The 21651-nt window shown below is 44.8% G+C and overlaps 1 protein-coding gene across 1 annotated transcript in view; it reads left to right on the top strand.

Moving 5' to 3' along the window:
- Window positions 1-20466, top strand: part of EGFR (epidermal growth factor receptor) — a 192202-nt gene extending 171736 nt beyond the window's left edge. Inside the window, 9 exon segments of the mRNA XM_010380548.2 lie at window positions 1833-1988; window positions 2881-2956; window positions 8819-8965; window positions 10364-10461; window positions 11230-11397; window positions 11764-11811; window positions 12547-12609; window positions 12611-12656; window positions 14067-20466. Coding sequence (XP_010378850.1) covers window positions 1833-1988; window positions 2881-2956; window positions 8819-8965; window positions 10364-10461; window positions 11230-11397; window positions 11764-11811; window positions 12547-12609; window positions 12611-12656; window positions 14067-14428 — 1164 coding nt within the window. The 3' untranslated portion in view covers window positions 14429-20466.
- Window positions 20467-21651: the final 1185 nt, after the last annotated feature.

Genomic DNA, 21651 nt, shown 5'->3' with positions numbered 1-21651 from the left:
CTCAGTCAAACCAGCAAGAGGCAGAGCCTAACTCTCCCTTTTGAGTGGGCAGGAGTTCATGATATTTAATAAACAGAGGCCTTGCTCTGTAAGAGACAGGGTACCAGGCAGAGAGCAAGTCCGTATCCCAGGAGTCAGATGAGGCAGACGGGAGTGGGGGGGCAGGGAGCTTGCCTCTGAAGGAGACCCAGGCTGCCAGAGTAGCAGGGAGTCTGGGCCAGTCCTCTTGGGAAGCGCTTCCTCTGCTTCTGCCCCTCCCTCTCCTCTCCCTTTCCACCCGCCATCCTGACATAATACTTCCTAATTTGGAAGTGTTGTTCCGGAGAAGAACCTGCTTATTTCCTCTTAAGTAGGCAGGAAGCACTAACGTCCAGCAGCACCAGAAACCCGTAGGAGCGCTCTCGGCAGTGCAGGGTGAGGGGACAGTCCATGTAGTCATGAGACGTGGGTGTCAGGCAAGCGTCTCTTTTCCAAAAGAGAAAAACATTAAAGGCCTCACAAATGGCACCTGAAGACTAATTCTGCATAGCATCTTTGTAAGACCCTACGTTCTTGTGATGACTGGTTTTGCCTGAGAAAGAAAAAATTTTAATTTTGCTCTGACATGCCAATTCAACGCATCATTTTCACATAACATTCGTGCAAAAAAAAGCAAACAACTTGCCGGAAAACTTGGGAATCCATCCACATCTACAGCTCTTCCCTGCAGCCACACTACAGTGGGATCCCTCATATAGAAATGGCAGAGTGGAGCAGGCTGGGGATGCCTGTTTGTTTCTATTTGCTGCACCACAGCGAGCATTTCTGTGGTGCCCACTCTGTACTAGAAAGTACATGAACATCAGCCATAAAGGGAACTAGAAAGGTGGCCCACCTTCTTGGTGGACAGAGAAGAGAGAGTGGTAGAAACAAAGAGGTCTGCAGAACTTGACCCCTCCCAGCCTCTCCCACCTGCCAGCCTGGCCCTTGCAGAGAGATGCAGGCTGCCACGCTCATGCCAAAGCCTGGGGCAGCTGGGCTCAGCAAGGTAGGCATCCATCGAGCAAGGAGGAACAGAGGTCAGCAGTGACCCCAGCAGCCAGCAGGGAGGAAGGTGCATGTGACAAGGATACCACAGGCCATGGGTCAGGGTCAGCCAGGGTCAGAGTAGCATTTCTAGGAATTCACTCTGTTGGGCACTGTGCTGGCTGCTTCTCACATATTCTTTCTTTCTTACTCTCAGAGCAGAGATTCTAATTGCAGTGGGATTGTGGAGGCAGCCAGGAAGGTGAGGGCAGTGGGGTCTTCTAAAAGCATATTCAATATCCATGTGGTTTCAGTAATAATAATAATAAACCAGTGAAAAGTAAAACAGTACAAAAATCTTCATAGGCAGTGAACCATGTCAGAGAGTCCAAGAAAGCACAATGAGAGTGAGGCTTAAAAACCGTGACAGACATTCCTTTGCACCAGCTTGGTGAGGAGGGCATGGTCCCCACCACCCCCACCCTCGCTTTGCAGATAAACCACATGCATGAAGGTCAGCCTGGCAAGTCCAGCAAGTTCAAGCCCAGGTCTCAGCAGGGCAGCAATGCTCCTGCTCTTCTTTGTCCTCATATACGAGCACCTTTGCGCTTAAAACTTGAGGAACTGGATGGACAAAAGTCAGCAGCGGGTTACATCTTCTTTCATCTGCCTTCCCATTCTTTGGATCAGTAGTCACTAACGTTCACCAGCCGTAAGTCCTCGAGCTGGAGAGGCTCAGAGCCTGGCATGGACATGACCCTGAATTCAGATGCAGAGCTTCTTCCCATGACGATCTGCCCCTCACCACAGGGTCTTTTGTGTTTCAGGGCATGAACTACTTGGAGGACCGGCGCTTGGTGCACCGCGACCTGGCAGCCAGGAACGTACTGGTGAAAACGCCACAGCATGTCAAGATCACAGATTTTGGGCTGGCCAAACTGCTGGGTGCAGAAGAGAAAGAATACCATGCAGAAGGAGGCAAAGTAAGGAGGTGGCTTGTAGGTCAGCCAGCATTTTCCTGACACCAGGGACCAGGCTACCTACCCACCAGCTGTATTATCTAACTCATGCAGGGGAGGACGCTCTCCAGACTTTCTGGGTGAGCTCGCAGCAGCTGTCACTGGCAGCTGGGTCCAGCCGGGGTCTCCTGGCAGTGTGAGCCAGAGCTGCTTTGGGAACGGGACTTGCTGAGACAGTGAATGAGGATGTTATCCCCAGGTGATCATTAGCAAAGGTTAGATTTCAGCCTCTCCCTGCAGGATGTATAAGTCCCCTTCAATATCACAATTGGGAAAGGTCACAGCTGCCTTGGTGGCCCACTGCTGTCGGGGACACCTAAGGAACAGGAAAGGCCCCTATGCGGGCCCCAGCTCCCAGCGCTGTCTGTGGCTCGTGGCTGGGACAGGCAGTGATGGAGTCCTTCTGTCCCTTTTCTGGCTCGGGTTTCTCTTAGGGACCCTCACAGCACTTAGGGATGCGTGTCCCCTGTCATGCCCTCGAATGCCCTCCCACAGCCATGCCCTTCTGAGGTTTCACCCTGGCCTGCTTGGCTCCTAGCAGCCACCAACCCTGTGATGCTGGGCCCTGAAAACACACAGACCTGGATGAGTGAGGCCACTGGGCCCAACCAGGGCCCCCAGCTCACCAGAGCAGCCTAGGACCCAGAGGTGCTCAGAAACCTACCAGAGCAGCCCTGAACTCCGTCAGACTGAAATCCCCTCTTGCCAGGAGGAGGCGCCAGGCCTGGGGGACGGGTCATGGGGTGACCTGGCTCCTCTGTGTGTGTCACTTGTAATTAGGTCCAGAGTGAGTTAACTTTTTCCAACAGAGGGAAACTAATAGTTGTCTCACTGCTTTATCTCTCACCATCCCAAGGTGCCTATCAAGTGGATGGCATTGGAATCAATTTTACACCGAATTTATACCCACCAGAGTGATGTCTGGAGCTACGGTGAGTCATAATCCTGATGCTAATGAATTTGTACTGAGGCCAAGCAGGCTTTTATTGTTAGTTAATTTACATTATATCCTCTGACATCCAAGTATTTTCTTTCGAGATAATGACTAATGATAATGTAATCGTTGCTGTCTATCTATTGTACTGAGAAAACATGACAGAGGAAATCGAGTCCAGCTGCTGTCCGAAAGTCACTGGAGATAGCGATGAGCTGGTCTGGCAGGGAGGGGGGTATGGGAGGGAAAGAGCTTAGGAAATGCCTCTCCCGGCAAAGTCCAACCAAACTTTAACCAAACCATTAACGTTGCCATGAATTTGAAGTGAACCAGAGGGAGGTGACAGAAGCAGCTTGGTGGGGAAAAGTTCCAGTAGAGAAGTGAGGCTTATGATGAACTACCCTGGCCCTTATGTGTCAGAGAGAACGGCTTGACACACACTGAGGATGTCTGCAGGGATAAAAGAAGAAAGGGAGATGGCCCTTGCTTCTCGCTCTTGGGAGGACCATCTGGTCTGGCCCCAGAGGATTCTCTGTTTCCTCTTCTGAATCCCACTGTTGCCCAGCACAGGCCTGTACCCATCCTCACGAGGGCCCCTCTCCTCACCCGGCCCTAGGTCCCTGCCCTGTCCTGAGCCTACAAGGGCCTCCCATGTTAAGAAAGTGTTGCTGACACATTGTCTCTGACCGCTGTGCCAGGCACGTTCCACTGCGTTACCACATATGGTCCTTGAATTTCACCCAGCAACTTACTGAAAGGCTGGAACCCATGAACCTACCCCTTTACTGAGGAAAATCGGTTACCCCAGGCATCTACAGCGACAGGAGCAAGGGGAGGAGTCGCCTCACCTCTCTAGAAATGTGTATTTGAACAGCACACTATTGAAGGGAATTTCCGAGAATAATATAGTCAGTACCACAAAAGCAAAATTATTCAGGATATCGTCCTTTTTTATTTAGTATTTTTTATTTTTCCTATAGCATTATTAACTTTCTGATTTTCCAAATACATACACATTTTTAAATTTCCTGAGTCTTTATCTCTTCTGTTAAAATGTAAGATTTATGATACAAAGGCAGAGATTTGTGTCCATGAATAAGTGAAGTTTGGTGTGCACCTGTGAGCTGAGCTGCCTCGATTAATGGAGCAGATAAGGAAATAAAGGTCTGCTGATGCATTGTTATTTTCAGCCATTTTCAGAATGTATTTCCTCTCCACAAAGGAACCCCGGGGTCCTGCCCCAAGCCATTTCTTTTGTCCCCATGCAGCTGGCCCCTCCTGCCCCAGTCACAGCCTGGTCTCCTGCTGGTCTCCCCTCTTCCCACTTGCTCCCCCTCATCTATGCTCCAGACAGTGGCCAAATATATTTTTTACCTTTTTTTTTTTTTTTTTTTTTTTTTTTTGAGACAGAGTCTTGCCCTGTCGCCCAGGCTGGAATGCAGTAGCGCAGTCTCGGCTCACTGCAACCTCCGCCTCCTGGGTTCAAGCGATTCTCCTGCCTCAGCCTCCTGAGTAGCTGGGATTCCAGGCACAGGCCACCACGCCCAGCTAATTTTTTGTATCTTTAGTAGAGAGGCCAGGCTGGTCTCGAACTCCTGACCTCATGATCTGCCTGCCTTGGCCTCCCAAAGTGCATATTTTTTAACTTTATCAGACTTTTCATTCTCTGCTCAACATCTTTCTTTTGTCCTCCAGGTATGTTCAGATAAAACCTGAGCACCTGGCCATGACTGATGGGATGCTGGGCCATCTGGCCCTGGCAACTGTCCCATCCACGAGGTCCCCCTCCCCTCACGCTCCAGGCACAGCCTGTGTGTGCCAGCGCACTGCCCACACTCCATGTACAAGTGGAAGCCCTCTCGAATTCAGTGGCTTAGTGCCTTGATGTGGTCGCACCCATTCTCAAGAAGTAGGTTCCCACTGAAAACACTGTGTGTTTTCAACATCATTGAGGCTGCCACAGCAGATTATAATCACTGGCCTGGGCAGCCCACTGGAACTACCAGACCATGAGCCTGAATTTTTAGTCTAAAAATCATATCCTGTTTTCTCTACTCTCTAGTCTCTAGTCAAGGCAAATTATTCAATTTAATAAATTAGGGACCTAGTGTGTTGTACCAACAAGCTAAAGAGAGAATTCACAACACCTTCCAGTCCATTCTCCACCTAACACTGGCTACACTGACTCTCCTCCCTCTCGCCGTTTGTTCCGAAGTCTAATAACCTGTCTTCCCACTAGAATTCATTATGCATGTTTAAAAACCTAGTTAAATAGTAAACTGACTGCATAGATCTGGAAATGAGACAGTCTTTCTTTTACAAATCCATATAGACTATGTGTTGGGGGCAGGGGATGACACAAGAATCTACTTTCTTGCCCCAAAACTGTTGCTTTCCTTCCATCGTTAAGCTTGCATTCTGTATATTAATTCAGGTGGCTCCATTTGGGAATGGCCTCTGTTACCCAGAGATGGGAGGGCCATGAGAACTCAGGGTTGTCTGAAAAAACACTGGTTCTAAAATTATCACTGCTTTCACTTGTTTTTAACTGTCATAGTTGTTTGATTTTGAAGGAAAAATATGACGGTTTTTATTCTATGCTTGTTATATCTTTATGTGGTTTTGTGTTTTTTAGATTTTAGTACCTGTCGTTTTTTTAACTTTCATTTTAGGTTCAGGGGTACATGTGCAGGTTTGTTACATAGGTAAATCTATGTCATGGGGGTTTGTTATACAGATTACTTCATCACCCAGGGATTAAGCCTAGTACCCATTAGTTATTTTTCCTGATCCTCTCCCTCCTCCCATCCTCCACCTTCCTATAGACGCCAGTGTGTGTTGTTCCCCTCTACATGTCCGTGTGTTCTCATCATTTAGCTCCCACTTATAAGTGAGAACATGCAGTATTTGATTTTCTGTTCCTGCATTAGTTTGCTAAGGATGATGGCCTCTAGCTCCATCCATGTTCTTGCAAAGTATATGATCTCATTCTGTTTTGTGGCTGCATAGTGTTCCATGGTATATATGTGCCACATTTTCTTTATCCAGTCTGTCATCAACGGGCATTTAGGTTGATTCCATGTCTTTGCTATTGCGAGTAGTGCTGCTGTGAAAATACATGCATATGTCTTTATGGTAGAATGATTTATATTCCTTTGAGTAATGGGATTGCTGGGTCAAATGGTAGTTCTGTTTTCAGCTATTTGCGAAACTGCCACTCTCTTTTCCACAATAATTGAACTAATTTACATTCCCACCAACAGTGTAAAAGCATTCCTTTTTTCTCCACAACCTCACCAGCATCTGTCGGGTTTTCTTTTTTTTTTTTTTTTTACTTTTCAATAATAGCCATCTGACTGGTATGAGATGGTATCTCATTGTGGTTTTGATTTTTATTTTTTTAATGCTCTGTAATGTTAAGCTCTTTTTCATATACTTGTTGGCTGCATGTATGTCTTCTGAAAAGTGTCTGCTCATTTCCTTTGCCCACTTTTTAATGGGATTGTTTCATTTTTTCTTGTAAATTTGCTTAAGTTCCTTATAGATGCTGGTTATTAGATCCTTCTCAGATTTATAGTTTGCAAAAATGTTCTCCCATTCTGTTGGTTGTCTGTTCACTCTGACGATAGTTTCTTTTGCTGTGCAGAAGATCTTCAGTTTAGTTAGATCCCATTTGTCAATTTGTGCTTTTGTTGCAATTACTTGATGTGTCTTCATCATGAAATCTTAGCCCATTCCTATATCCAGAATGGTATTACCTAGGTTGTCTTCCAGGGTTTTTATAGTTTGGGGTTTTACATTTAAGTCTTTAATCCCGTTGAGTTGATTTTTGTATATGGTGTAAGGAAGGAGTCCAGTTTCAATCTTCTTTACGGCTAGCTAGTTGTCATTTATTGAGTAGGGAGTCCTTTCCCCATTGCTTTTTTTTTTTTTTTTTCTGTCAACTTTGTCAATGATCACATGGTTGTAGGTGTGCAGCCTTATTTCTGGGCTCTCTATTCTGTTTCATTGGTCTGTATGTCTGTTTCTGTACTAGTACCATGCTGTTTTGGTTACTGTATCCCTGTAGTTTAAAGTCAGGTAGCATCATGCCTCCAGCTTTGCTCTTTTTGCTTAGAATTGCCTTGGCAATTCAGGCTCTTTTTTGGTTCCATGTGAATTTTTAAATTGTATTTTCTAGTTCTGTGAAGAATCTCATTGGTAGTTTGATAGGAGTAACATTTAATCTGTAAATTACTTTGGGCAATATAGTCAGTTTAATGATATTGATTCTTTCTATCCATGAGCATGGAATGTTTTCCATTTGTATGTGTCATCTCTGATTTCTTTAAGCAGTGTTTTGTAGTTCTTATTGTAGAGATCTTTCACCTCTCCGGTTGACTGTATTCCTAGGTATTTTATTCTTTTTGTGGCAATTGTGAATTGAATTACATTCCTGATTTGGCTCTCGGCTTGACTGTTGTTGGCATATTGGAATGCTAATGATTTTTGTACATTGATTTCATACAACTGAGTCTTCATTGAAGTTGTTTATCAGCTTAAGGGTTTTCGGGTCAAGACTATGGGGTTTTCTAGATATAGGATCATGTTATCTGCAATCAGGGATAGTTGTTTTCCTCTCTTCCTGTTTGGATGTCCATTATTTCTTTCTCTCACCTGATTTATCTGGCCAGGACTTCCAATAATACGTTGAATAGGAGTGTTGAGAAAGGGAATCCTTGTCTTGTGTCAGTTTTCAAGGGGAATGCTTTCAGCTTTTGCCCATTCAATATGATGTTGGCTGTGGGTTTGTCATAGATGGCTATTATGTTGAGGTTTGTTCCTTAAATACCTAGTTTATTGAGAGTTTTGAACATGTTGAATTTTATTGAGAGCCTTTTCTGCAGCTATTGAGATGATCATGTGGCTTTTGTCCTCAGCTCTGTTTATGTGGTGAATCACATTTATTGATTTGCATATGTTGAACCAACCTTGCATCCCAGGGATGAAACTGACTTGATTATGGTGGCTTAAGCTTTTGATGTGCTGCTGGATTCAATTTGTCAGTATTTTGTTGAGGATTTTTACGTCTATGTTCATCAGAGATGTTGGCCTGAAGTTTTCTTTTTTTGTGTGGTATCTCTGCCGAGTTTTGGTATCAGGATGATGTTGGCCTCATAGAATGAGTTAAGGAGGAGTCCTTCCTCCTCAAATTTTTGGAATAGTATCAGTAGGGATGATATCTGCTTTTTTTGTACATCTTGTAGAATTTGGCTGTGAATCCATCTAGTCTTGGGCTTTATTTTGGCTGGTAGGCTATTACTGATTCAATTTTGGAGCTCATTATTGGTCTGTTCAGGGATTCAGTTTCTTCTTGAGGTTTTTATTTTTATCAAAAGGAACATAAGCTTTTTCATTTCCAATTTTTTATGATCTAAAAATGTGCAGTTTACAGCCCTGTTCAGAATCTGCATCTTCCTCCTTCTGCAGATACAGGTCCCTCAGAGCAGGTGACTGAATATGTATCCTGTCTGGAGCATAATATTTATGCTAGTAGAGTTACTGTTGTCTTTATTGTTAATTACCAAAGTTTACCACTTATCAGTCACTTACTACTTGCTGGGCATTGCGCTAATACAACAGATTTCAGTTGTATTATCTTGTTGGGTCCTCACAGCCATCCTGTGAAACAGATACTGTTCTTATCCCACTTTATAGAGAGGGGAACTGAGGCTTCCAGCACTGAAGCAAATTGCCCAAACTACAGAAATGTAGGTTTCTAAACATCAAGAAACAGTAACCAGTAATGATGACTAAAGCAAGGGATTGTGATCATTCATTCATGATCCCACTGCCTTCTCTTCTTGCTTCATCCTCTCAGGGGTGACCGTTTGGGAGTTGATGACCTTTGGATCCAAGCCATATGACGGAATCCCTGCCAGCGAGATCTCCTCCATCCTGGAGAAAGGAGAACGCCTCCCCCAGCCACCCATATGTACCATCGATGTCTACATGATCATGGTCAAGTGTGAGTGACCAGTGGGGCTGTCCACACTGCCTAGCTGAGCCTTGGTGGCTGCTCTTAGCCAAACAGCTGGGGCCTTTGCATCCCTGGAGAAATGTCATCACATTACTTAAGGCAGGCACACAAATCCAGAAACATCTGTAAATACCCCTTCAAGCATTCTTCTAAAGATACTTCTTGACTCATTGGGCAGTGTGACCTGACATTTGCCTATGTTTGCAAGCAAATAAATAAAACAAGTCTTCCACAAGCCATTACACCAAAATACTCTATTCACTGAGTTACTCAATGAAATACCGAGTTGCCCTGTACTTTGAAGCCTGTTACCAGAGAGACTGAATGTTTTTAAATGCATTACAATGAGTAACAACATAAGGCTAATAGAGTCAACATTTCTGCTTTGACTTAAACCTTTTAAACCAGTGGATTTATGTGAAGTCTCTGCACATAAGAGTGTGTAATTTGATTGATACTATTATTCTACCAGATTCACGAGTGCAGTGGGCTCCGGAGGTAGCATTACATACATGGGATGAGCATTTGCAAAAGAAAGTTGTATAGGGAATATGACAGAGCCAAGTTAATGTAAATATTAATGCCTTTCTGAACTCTAGACCACAGAGTTAATCTTTTTTAACTTCCTTGGTTTGAGCTGAGGAAGCTGTAATCCAGAGAAGCCACGTGATTCATCTAAGGTTACATAGCAGTCTGGCCTAAAATAGCTTGACATCCTGTGGACGGAAAATAAATGTGATCCCTCAAGAGGCCTGAGGATTTCCAGGCAGTAGCCATACCTCCAACTTGTTTAATCTGGATTTAGATTGTTGGGTAGTCACATGCAGCAGCACAGTTAACAGTGTGTCCTTCTATGGAAGTTGCCAGCGCAGCCAGCTCTCTCACTTGCATGTATGCCCACTGGGTATGTGCTGTACTGGAGACGCCAGGGGCAGGGGCCTGGTCCCAACCCCAAATTCTTTAAAGCCTATTTTGCTACGTTGCATCTGATTTCCTGCCTGAAGGAATGCTGAGAGTGGATGTTCGAGTGAGGACCTTGGTGCAGGGCACCCTGCAGTCAGGATAGTTCACAGAGAGCAACTGCACAGACCCACACTGCTCCATCCCCTCAGGCGACAACACAGGATGCTGACCCCAGGAAGAGTGGGCGTAGAAAAACTAGAGGGTATTATTGTTATTCTGATTCAAATGTACAGTGCTGGCATGGTCTTTAAACAGTAACCAGTACTAGTTGGCCAAGACAGAAAAGTCTACCACAAAGACTTGGTTCTTTCATCATTTATTTGACTGGAAGTGTTGCATCACCAATGCCTTCTTTAAGCAATGCCATCTTTATCATTTCTTCCAGTGTTGTAATTGCACTGTTTTTTCTCATTCCTTCCCCAGGCTGGATGATAGACGCAGATAGTCGCCCAAAGTTCCGTGAGTTGATCATTGAATTCTCCAAAATGGCCCGAGACCCCCAGCGCTACCTTGTTATTCAGGTACAAATCGCAATCTGTCCTTCCATTGGGAAGAGTCCCTCTAATAAGCATCTCATGTCACTGTGCTCTGTCACATGCCAACCTGGCCTCCTTGTGTCCCAGATCGCATTATTAAACCCTCCAGCGCATTAGAGCAAGCCTCAGTCAAGGCACAGGCCACATCATGAACTAAGCAGGGTCCGTGAGTGGGGCCCACCCAACTCCGTCTCCCCGTCCCCGTCTGAACTCTCCTCCCACGCTCATCCTCACTGTCCAGCTAGCCAAAGCTTCAGCTGGGTCTAACAAAGAAGCATGGTCTATTGGCCTTGGTGTCAGGCAGACCTGGCTTCACACCCCTGACTCTCCACTTCGTCCCATTACCCAGGCAGCTGATCCACCTATCTCCTTCCATAACATGGGAATACCAAAACCAAGCTCACAGGATTGGTCTCAAAGATTTAATAAGATATGTTGCAAAATACACTCCCTAGTACCTCACAGCAAGGTGCACACTCGATGAATGCTGCAGCTTCTTCCCTGTTTCCTCAGAAGCTATTTGCATCTCATGTAGGGGCTTTCAAGCATCAAAGGATGGTTCATGTTTTATTTTAAGGCACCCACATGCCATGAGGGGAGGCAGCTATAATTCAGAGAGCTAAGGGGGATTTCATTATAACAAAATTGGCAAACACACAGGAACCTGCTGGCAATAGAGCCCTGCTCCTATAGCCAAGAAGTGGAACAGCATCTCTATGGGCCATTCTAATAGCCTCAAAATCTCTGCACCAGGGGGATGAAAGAATGCATTTGCCAAGCCCTACAGACTCCAACTTCTACCGTGCCCTGATGGATGAAGAAGACATGGACGACGTGGTAGATGCCGACGAGTACCTCATCCCACAGCAGGGCTTCTTCAGCAGCCCCTCCACATCACGGACTCCCCTCCTGAGCTCTCTGGTATGAAACCTCTGTCTCTCTCAAGCTGTCTCTCAAATTGAACAAAATGAATTTTAGGGAAAATAACAACCATCTAGTGAAACTCACATGGAGATGAAGTCAATTTTAACCAAATGGTAAAATCAAAATAAATTAAATAAGTGTATTACTTTGTTGCATTGCAACAACTTGATTGTAAGCCTTTTAGGTCCACTAGGGAACAGAATTAAATCAAAACTAAACATAGTTGCTCTAAAACTAATGATTAAAACAAAAATTAAACACCTTCATGATATACCCTCCATGAGGCACACCACCTGCATTCAGGAAAAGTGGATGAGATGCGGTACAAGCATTCCATGGGCAACTTCTCTGTTTCTTTTTCAGAGTGCAACCAGCAACAATTCCACTGTGGCTTGCATTGATAGAAATGGGGTATGTATTAACACCTTATAAGCCAGCATTTACAGCTCTGCACTACGACTCTATTATAGGTGGAAAATGCCTTAACCTAAATAATCTTAACCCAGATAATCTTGAGTTTTCTTCCTGTGTGGGTTTTTCACTGCATGGCTGTCACGCCTCACAGTGCCATTCAAAGCGTGGCTCCTGGACCAGTAGCAGCATCACCTGGCAGCTTCTTAGAAATGCCATTTTTCAGGCCACCGCCCCAGATTGACCAAATCAGGACCTCTGGGGGTGGCGCCCAGTAGTCTTTGTTTGAGCCGCCTTCCATGTGATGCTGATGCCTGTTGAAGTGTGAGGCTCTGGTCTAGACAGCACTGTGCCATGCAGAAACCACTAGCCACATGTGGCTACTTCAACTTAAATGTTAGTAAGTTAAAATGAAATGAAATATAAATTCAGTTTCTCACACATGTGAAGTGTCCAGTAGCCACATGTGGCTAGTGGCGACCGTATTGAAGAGCACAGCTCATAGCATACCTCCCTCACTGCAGAAAGTTCTGCTGGACAGCACCTAGCACAGCCCTGCTGCCTGCCCTGCAGCCTGCGGCCCAGCAGCATGGGCACCCACTAGGGTGCAGACTCTCAGGCCTGCCCGACCTACGAATGAGAACCTGCATCTCAAGGAGATTTCAGGTGATTTTTGCACACACTGAAGTTGGAGCAGCCCTGACTGGAGTAACCTTCCCTCATTTCCTCCTGCAGCTGCAAAGCTGTCCCATCAAGGAAGACAGCTTCTTACAGCGATACAGCTCAGACCCCACAGGCTGCCTTGACTGAGGACAGCATAGACGACACCTTCCTCCCAGTGCCTGGTGAGTGGCTTGTCTGGAAACATTCCTGCTCCTCAGCCTCCTCGACCCACTCAGCAGCAGCCAGTCTCCACTACCCAGTGTCCAAGCCAGGTGCTCCCTCCAGCATCTCCAGAGGGGGAAACAGTGGCAGATTTGCAGACACAGTGAAGGGCGTAAGGAGCAGATAAACACATGATGGAGCCTGCACAAGCTCTTTGTTGTGTCTGGGTTGTTTGCTGTACCTCTGTTTTAAGAATGAATCTGCAAAATTTCCAGCTTATGAAACAAACCACAGACATACGTGTGTGTGTGTGCATGATATGTGTACATCTGTGTGTGTGTATGTGTGTGTGTGACAGATTTGATCCCTGTTCTCTCTGCTGGCTCTATTCTTGACCTGTGAAACATATATTTAACTAATTAAATATTAGTTAATATTAATAAATTTTAAGCTTTATCCAGACACTCACAACCTGCTAACACACACACATATATACACACACATACACACACATATACACACACCACAAACATAGACCACACACACCATACACAGACACATGCACATGCACACACATACACACACACACACACACCACACACACACATGTATACACACACCACACATACACCACACACACCACAAAAACCCCACACACATACACATATACACACCACACACACCACACATACACATGTATACACACACATACACACACACACACACACCACACATACACACCACACACACACCACACATACATACACATATACACACCACACATACATCACAAAAACCCCACACACATACAAACATATACACACCACACACACATATACCACACATACACACATGTACATATACCCACACCACAGACACACATGTATACACACCACATACACATATGTACACACACATACACACCACACCCCACACACACCACACTTACATACACACATAGACACACACCACACACACCATACATACACATGTACACACACACCACATATACACACACATACACACCACACATGCACACACCACACACGTACAAACATACACTACACACACATACACCACACGCACAGCACGCATACACACATATACACACACCAGACACACATACCACATACACACCCCACATACATGTACACATGCATGCACATACACACACACACACACACACTCTCCTCAAGGCAGGCTATCCTCTGAGAACTTTAAATTTACAAAAGACACATGTGTCCATTACTTTGAGAAGTGCAGGAAAGAACCCACTTTCTTTTGCAGCAACAGCAAGAGGGCCCTCCCAAGGCTCCTGCTCCCTGTCATAATCTCCTTGTTGAAGACATTCACAGGGTTCAGAACCCGGGGATCTTGCATGGGATGGTGTTTTGCTGATTACTTCACCTCTGATTTCTTTCCACTTTCAGAATACATAAACCAGTCTGTTCCCAAAAGGCCCGCTGGCTCTGTGCAGAATCCTGTCTATCACAATCAGCCTCTGAACCCTGCGCCCAGCAGAGACCCACACTACCAGGACCCCCACAGCACCGCAGTGGGCAACCCCGAGTATCTCAACACTGTCCAGCCCACCTGTGTCAACAGCACATTCGACAGCCCTGCTCATTGGGCCCAGAAAGGCAGCCACCAAATTAGCCTGGACAACCCTGACTACCAGCAGGACTTCTTTCCCAAGGAAGCCAAGCCAAATGGCATCTTTAAGGGCTCCACAGCTGAAAATGCAGAATACCTAAGGGTCGCACCACAAAGCAGTGAATTTATTGGAGCATGACCACGGAGGACAGTATGAGCCCTAAAAATCCAGACTCTTTCAATACCCAGGACCAAGCCACAGCGGGTCCTCCATCCCAACAGCCAAGCCCGCATTAGCTCTTAGACCCACAGACTGGTTTCGCAACGTTTACACTGATCAGCCAGGAAGTGCTTCCACCTCGGGCGCATTTTGGGAAGTTGCAGGTGCATTCCTTTGTCTTCAAACTGTGAAGCATTTACAGAAACGCATCCAGCAAGAATATTGTCCCTTTGAGCAGAAGTTTATCCTTCAAGGAGGTATATTTGGGAAAAAAAAAAAAAAAAGTATATGTCAGGATTTTTATTGATTGGGGATCTTGGAGTTTTTCATTGTCACTATTCATTTTTACTTCAATGGGCTCTTCCAACAAGGAAGAAGCCTGCTGGTAGCACTTGCCACCCTGAGTTCATCCAGGCCCAACTGTGAGCAAGGAGCACAGGCCACAAGTCTTCCAGTGGACTCTTGATTCCAGTGGTTGTGCTTCAAGGCTTCCACTGCAAAACACTAAAGATCCAAGAAGCCCTTCATGGCCCCAGCATGCCGGATCGGTACTGTATCAAGTCATGGCAGGTACAATAGGATAAGCCACTCTGTCCCTTCCTGGGCAAAAAAGAAATGGAGGGGATAGAATTCTTCCTTAGACTTACTTTTGTAAAAATATCCCCACGGTACTTACTCCCCACTGGTTGACTAGTGGTTTCCAGTTGTGAGCATTAGACTGACTTGTTTGTCTTCCATTCCATTGTTTTGAAACTCAGTATGCTGCCCCTGTCTTGCTGTCATGAAATCAGCAAGAGAGGATGACACATCAAATAACAACTCGGATTCCAGCCCACATTGGATTCATCGGCATTCAGACCAATAGCCTACAGCTGAGAATGTGGAATACCTAAGGATAACACCGCTTTTGTTCTAACAAAAACATATCTCCTAATTTGAGGCTCAGATGAAATGCATCAGGTCCTTTGGGGTATAGAGCAGGAGACCACAAAAATGAAGCTGCTCTGAAATCTCCTTTAGCCATCACCCCAACCCCCCACAATTAGTTTGGGTTACTCATGGAAGATAATTTTCTCCTTTTACTTCACTTTAAAAGCTATTTACTCAAAGAGTATATGTTCCCTCCAGGTCAGCTGCCCCCAGACCCCATCCTTACCCTTTTTCAAACAAAAAGTGTCTCCTCCCTGAGTCAGCTATTCAAGCACTTACAGCTCTGGCCACAACGGGACATTTTACAGGTGCGAATGAGAGTGGCATTATGAGTAATGTGGAATTCAGGTAGTAAATATGAAACTAGGGTTTGAAATTGATAATGCTTTCACAACATTTGCAGATGTTTTAGAAGAAAAAAAGTTCCTTGCTAAAATAATTTCTCTACAATTGGAAGATTCAGCTAGTTAGGATCCCACCTTTTTTCTTAATCTGTGTGTGCCCTGTAACCTGACTGGTTAACAGCAGCCCTTTGTAAACAGTGTTTTAAACTCCCCTAGTCAATATCCACCCCATCCAATTTATCAAGGAAGAAATGGTTCAGAAAATATTTTCAGCCTACAGTTATGTTCAGTCACACACACATACAAAATGTTCCTTTTGCTTTTAAAGTATTTTTTGACTCCCAGATCAGTCAGGGCCCCTACAGCTTTGTTAAGAAAGTATGTGATTTTCGTCTCAATGAAAATAAAATTATATTCATTTCCACTCTATTATGCTCTCAAATACCCCTAAGCACCTATACTAACCTGGTATGGGTATGAAAGATACAAAGATAAATAAAACATAGTCCCTGATTCTGAGAAATTCACAATTTAGCAAAGGAAATGGACTCAAAGATGCTAACCTTAAAACAACCTGACAAATGCTAGACAGGACCCATCAGCCAGGCACTGTGAGAGCACAGAACAGGAAGGTTGGGTCCTGCCTGAGGAGACCTGGAAGGTTCATTAGGGAGGCCTCACAGGAGGATGACCAGGTCTCAGCCACAGGGGAGGTGGAAAGTGCAGGTGCAGCAGGGGCACCCTGATCAAGGAAACAGCTGCCAGACACCTTCACTGCTGAAGTCCGCATAAGGCTGAGGTCAGTCGCCCTAGCAACCTGCTCCCTCTAAGTCAGGGGATGAGCTTGGCTCATCCCGCAAGAGCCCTAAAAGTTGCATCCCCCACAGGGATTTTGAGCTATCATCTCTGCACATGCTTAGTGAGAAGACTACGCAACATTTCTAAGAATCTGAGATTTTTTATCGTCGGTAAACCACTTCCATTATTCATTCACCTCAGGACAAACAGAAATATTTCAGTCAGAACTGGGAAACAGAAGGACTCACATTCTGCTGTCACTTATGTGTCAAGAAGCAGATGATTGATGAGGCAGGTCAGTTGTAAGTGAGTCACATTGTAGCATTAAATTCTAGTATTTTTATAGTTTGAAACGCTAACATAATAAAAGAGCAACAGCTATTCTAGCTTTCTTCTTCATATTTTAATTTTCCACCATAAAGTTTAGTTGCTAAATGTATTAATTTTAAGATTGTACTTCCCAAAATAGTTCTCACTTCATCTGTCCAGGGAGGCACAGTTCTGTCTGGTAGAAGCCGCAAAGCCATTGGCCTCTCCACGGATCTGGTGACCATGGTGGGCAGGTCGGGAGAGGAGCTGCCCAAAGTCCCATGATTTTCACCTAACAGCCCTGTTCGTCAGTTCTCAAAGCTTGGACTCCATCCCTGAAGGTCTTCCTGATTGATAGCCTGGCCTTAATACCCTACAGGAAACCTGTCGGCTGTTTCTTCCTCAGATTCCTGGAAGACCTTACCCCATGACCCCCGCTTCAGATGTGGCCTTTGGAAACAGAGGTCAAAGGAAAGTAAGGAGCTGAGAGCTCACATTCACAGGTGCCGCCAGCCTTTCGCATCTTCTTGCATCATCTCTAAGGAGCTGCTCTAATTGCTCCATGCCTGTCACCCCATGAGGGATCAAAGAAGGGATGAGTCTTCTAAACTGTATATTCGCTGTGAGTCCAGGTTGTAAGGGGGAGCATTGTGGACGCATCCTATTGCACTCCAGCTGATGACAACAAAGCTTAGGTGTTTGCTGAAAGTTCTTGATGTTGTGACTTACCACCTCCGTCTCACAACGGCAGACATAAGGGGACTGTGGATTGCTTAGCAGGAAAGGCACTGGTTCTCAAGGGTGACTGCCCTTGGGAATCTCCTGGTCCCAACCAGAAAGATTGTGACTTGATTTTCTCAGGTGCAGCCCAGCCGTAGGGCCTTTTCAGAGCACCCCCTGGTTATTGCAACATTCATCAAAGTTTCCAGAACCTCTAGCCTAAAGGAAGGGCCTGGTGGGGGTCTGCTTGGCACTCGCTGGGGGGCCACCCACCGAGTGCCACTCTCACTAGGCCTCTGGTTGCACTTGCGTAGGATGAGGCTGGTTAGTGACTGGAACTCAGCACCTCCCCTCAGGCAGAAGAGAATCACCTGTGGAGCTTCAAATGAAGGGGCTTGGGGTCTCTGCAGACCAATTCAACCCAAATCTCAGGGGCTCTTTCATGATTCTAATGGGCAGCCAGGGTTGAAACCCTTATTTCTAGGGTCTTCAGTTGTACAGGACTGTGGGTCTGTACCAGGGCCCCCAGTCAGAGTAGAATAAAAGGCTGGGTAAGGTAGAGATTCCCATGTGCAGTGGAGAGAACAATTTGCAGTCACTGATAAGCCTGAGATTTGGCTGCTAGTGGTCATTCCAAAAGCCTCCAATTCATCATCATCACCAGCAGTTCAGCTGGAAAGGGGCAAATACCCCCACTGGAGCCTTGAAAAAGCCCTGGGAACCCTCCACATTCTCTAAGTAAGTTATAGAAACCAGTCTCTTCCCTCCTTTGTGAATGAGCTGCTATTCCGCGTAGGCAACACCTATTGAAATTGCCCTCAACGTCTACTCTGCATTTCTTTCTTGTGATAAGCACACACTTTTATTGCAATATAATGATCTGCTCACATTTCCTTGTCTGGGGGCTGTAAAACCTTACAGAACAGAAAACCTTGCCTCTCTCACCAGCCACGCCTGCCATACCAGGGGTACAGCTTTGTACTATTAAAGACACAGACAGGATTTTTAAATGTAAATCTATTTTTGTAACTTTTTTGTGGGATATCATCCTCTTTATGTAGCACTGAACTTTGTACAATATATTTTTAGAAACTCATTTTTCTACTAAAGGAAACACAGTTTACTTTAGAGACCAATAAAATCAAAATTTGAAACGGAAATCTTTGTTTAAAAGGGTTAAGTTGAGGCAAGAGGAAAGCCCTTTCTCTCTTACAAAAAGGCACAACCTCATTGGGGAGCTAAGCTAGGTCATTGTCATGGTGAAGAAGAGAAGCATCGTTTTTATATTTAGAAAATTTTAAAAGATGATGGAAGGTATATTTAGCTTGGTCTGAGGCAGGTTCTGTTGAGTCTGTTGGGGCAATGTTAATGGAAAGGGCTCACTGTCTGTTGTTACAACTAGAAAAATCCAGCTGCATGCCATACCCTCATCATCTGCCAGTGTGACCCAGTACATGTAAGAAAAGCAATAACATAGCATTTTGTTGGTTTATATATATACTGTGACTTCAATGCAAATTATTTTATTTTTATATTTAAAATTGATATGCATCTATCAGTATAAACTAGTCATATCTGGAGAGCCCTAATAATGTTCAGCACACTTTGGTTCGTTCACCAACAGTCTTACCGAGGCTGAGCCCAGCCACCCTAAAGAAGTTATTTAGCCCTGGCTGCAGTGACATCACCTGAGGAGCTTTTAAAAAGCTTGAAGCCCAGCTACACCTCAGACCAATTAAAGGCAAGTCTCTGGGGCTGAAACCCAAGCGTTTGTAGTTTTTAAAGCTCCTGAGGTCATTCCAGTGTGCAGCCAAAGTTGAGAACTACCGGCCTAGGGATTAGCCACAAGGACTTGGACTTGGAGGCAAATTCTGCAGGAGTATGTGATCCTCAGGACTAGAGAACTGAGACACAAAGACCTCCGCATCTGTCGCTGAGAGTCAAGAACCTAAACAGAGTTTCCATGAAGGTTCTCCAAGCACTAGAAGGGAGAGTGTCTAAACAATGGTTGAAAAGCAAAGGAAATATAAAACAGACACCTCTTTTCCATTTCCTAAGCTTGCTCTCTTTATTAAGGGTGGACTAGAAATAAAATATAATATTCCTGATACTTATGCAGCTGACATTGTTGCTCTCCCCAAAGCAACCAAGTAGGCTTTATTTCCCACAGTGAAAGAAAACATTGACCTATCAGTTACATTACAAAAGGCAGATTTCAAGAGGAGTAGTAAGTGGTTGGATGGCTTTTATAAAAACAAGAATTCAAGAAGAGGATTCATGCTTTAAGAAACATTTGTTATACATTCTTCACAAATTATACCTGGGATGAAAACTGTAGCAGACAGTGTGTTTTCCTTCCATGTCTCTCTGCACTACCCACAGTGTGTCCTCTGACGCTGCAAGTCTATCCTATCTGAATTCCCAGCAGAAGCACTAAGAAGCTCCACCCTATCACCTAGCAGATAAAACTATGGGGAAAACTTAAATTCGTGCATACATTTCTGGATGCATTTACTTATCTTTTTAAAAAAAGGAATCCTATGACCTGATTTCGCCACAAAAATAATCTTGCTGTACAATACAATCTCTTGGAAATTAAGAGATCCTGTGGATTTGATGACTGGTGTTAGAGGTGACAGTGTAACCGACTAACAACAGACAGCAATAACTTCATTTCAGAAATGTTCAAGCAATAGCTTCGTAGCTTCGACATATGGTACGTTTTAACCTTGAAAGTTTTGCAATGATGAAAGCAGTATTTGTACAAATGAAAAGCAGAATTCTCTTTTATATGGTTTATACTGTTGATCAGAAATGTTGATTGTGCATTGAGTATTAAAAAATTAGATGTATATTATTCACTGTTCTTTACTCATGAGTACTTTATAATAATAATAATGTATTCTTTGTTAACAAAGCCGTTTTGGTACTAGTTATTAATCATATCTAACCAACTGTAGATGTTCTTTCCTGATAACTTTTTAAAAAATTAATAAACTATTTTTAGAGCAGTTTTAGGTTCACAGCAAAACTGAGCAGAAAGTACAGAGAGCCCCCCTTTCCCTATCAGCCTCTCCCACCATCACCATCACACCCCAGGAACCAGATAACTTTTTAATGGAAAAAAATCCAGGCCAGCTCAGAGGCTTCCTCCTGTGGCTGGGCCAGCCCCTCGGGCTCTCAGGTACATTGCAACTCAAGCTCGTCACATGCCAGGGCCTTCCAGTGCCCCTGAGACCCCTCATTCCCAAGATCCCTTCGTAGTTTTTCTCCTTCACAGAGCCAAGAGGGAATTCCCTGAGGGAACAGATTTTTCTATGGCAAGCCCAGGTTTTGTTTCTTCAAAGCACCAAAATAAGTAGAAGTTTACCCTGATTCTGCTAAAAATCAGAGGAATTAAGTGGGTCTCAGCATGGGCATGGGGCCTCCCACTCAGCTGCCCCACACACTCCCCGCCAACCTCCCTTACGTGTGGGCGGTCCCACCCTCCACCCAGAACTTTCATGGCAGGAGCTCTCCTCTCACTGCCATGTTTAATGTAATGAAGCCACTACCCGCACATCGGGAATAGCCATGGTGTGGCAGGGGAGGGTTCTAGGGAGATCGAGCTCAGACTGCAGTCAGGCTTCCTTAACACAGGAGCATGTTCTGAGAAACACATCATTAGGAGATGTCATCACTGTGCGAGTGTTACAGAGTATACGTCACACACCTAGATGGCACAGCCCAGCACACGCCTAAGTTATATGGTGTAGTCTGTTATTCCTAGGCTAATGATCTGTACAGCCTGGGACTATACTGAATTCTGCGGGCAACTGCAGTACAATGGTAAGGATCTGTATATATAAAACATAGCTAAATATTAAAAAGATACAGTGAAAACATGGTATTATCATCTTATGGGAAAACTCAGGTTATGTGTCTAAATGCTTAAACAGATAAATGAGTATGGAAAGTTTTCTCAGTTCTAGCTGTAAAAGTAGAGTTAGGGGATTTGAACTCAACACCTGAGAAAAAGCAAACCTGTTGATGAAGCAGAGGATGCCACCGAAGAGGAGAGAACAGCTTCCCAAAACCCAGCATCAAGGGCCAAGCAGCCAG

This window comes from Rhinopithecus roxellana, chromosome 6, assembly GCF_007565055.1.
Source record: "Rhinopithecus roxellana isolate Shanxi Qingling chromosome 6, ASM756505v1, whole genome shotgun sequence".
In the NCBI taxonomy this organism is placed as follows: Eukaryota; Metazoa; Chordata; class Mammalia; order Primates; family Cercopithecidae; genus Rhinopithecus; species Rhinopithecus roxellana.
The sequence above is the reverse complement of the archived record's forward strand: the minus strand, read 5'-3'. Positions and strand labels throughout refer to the sequence as shown.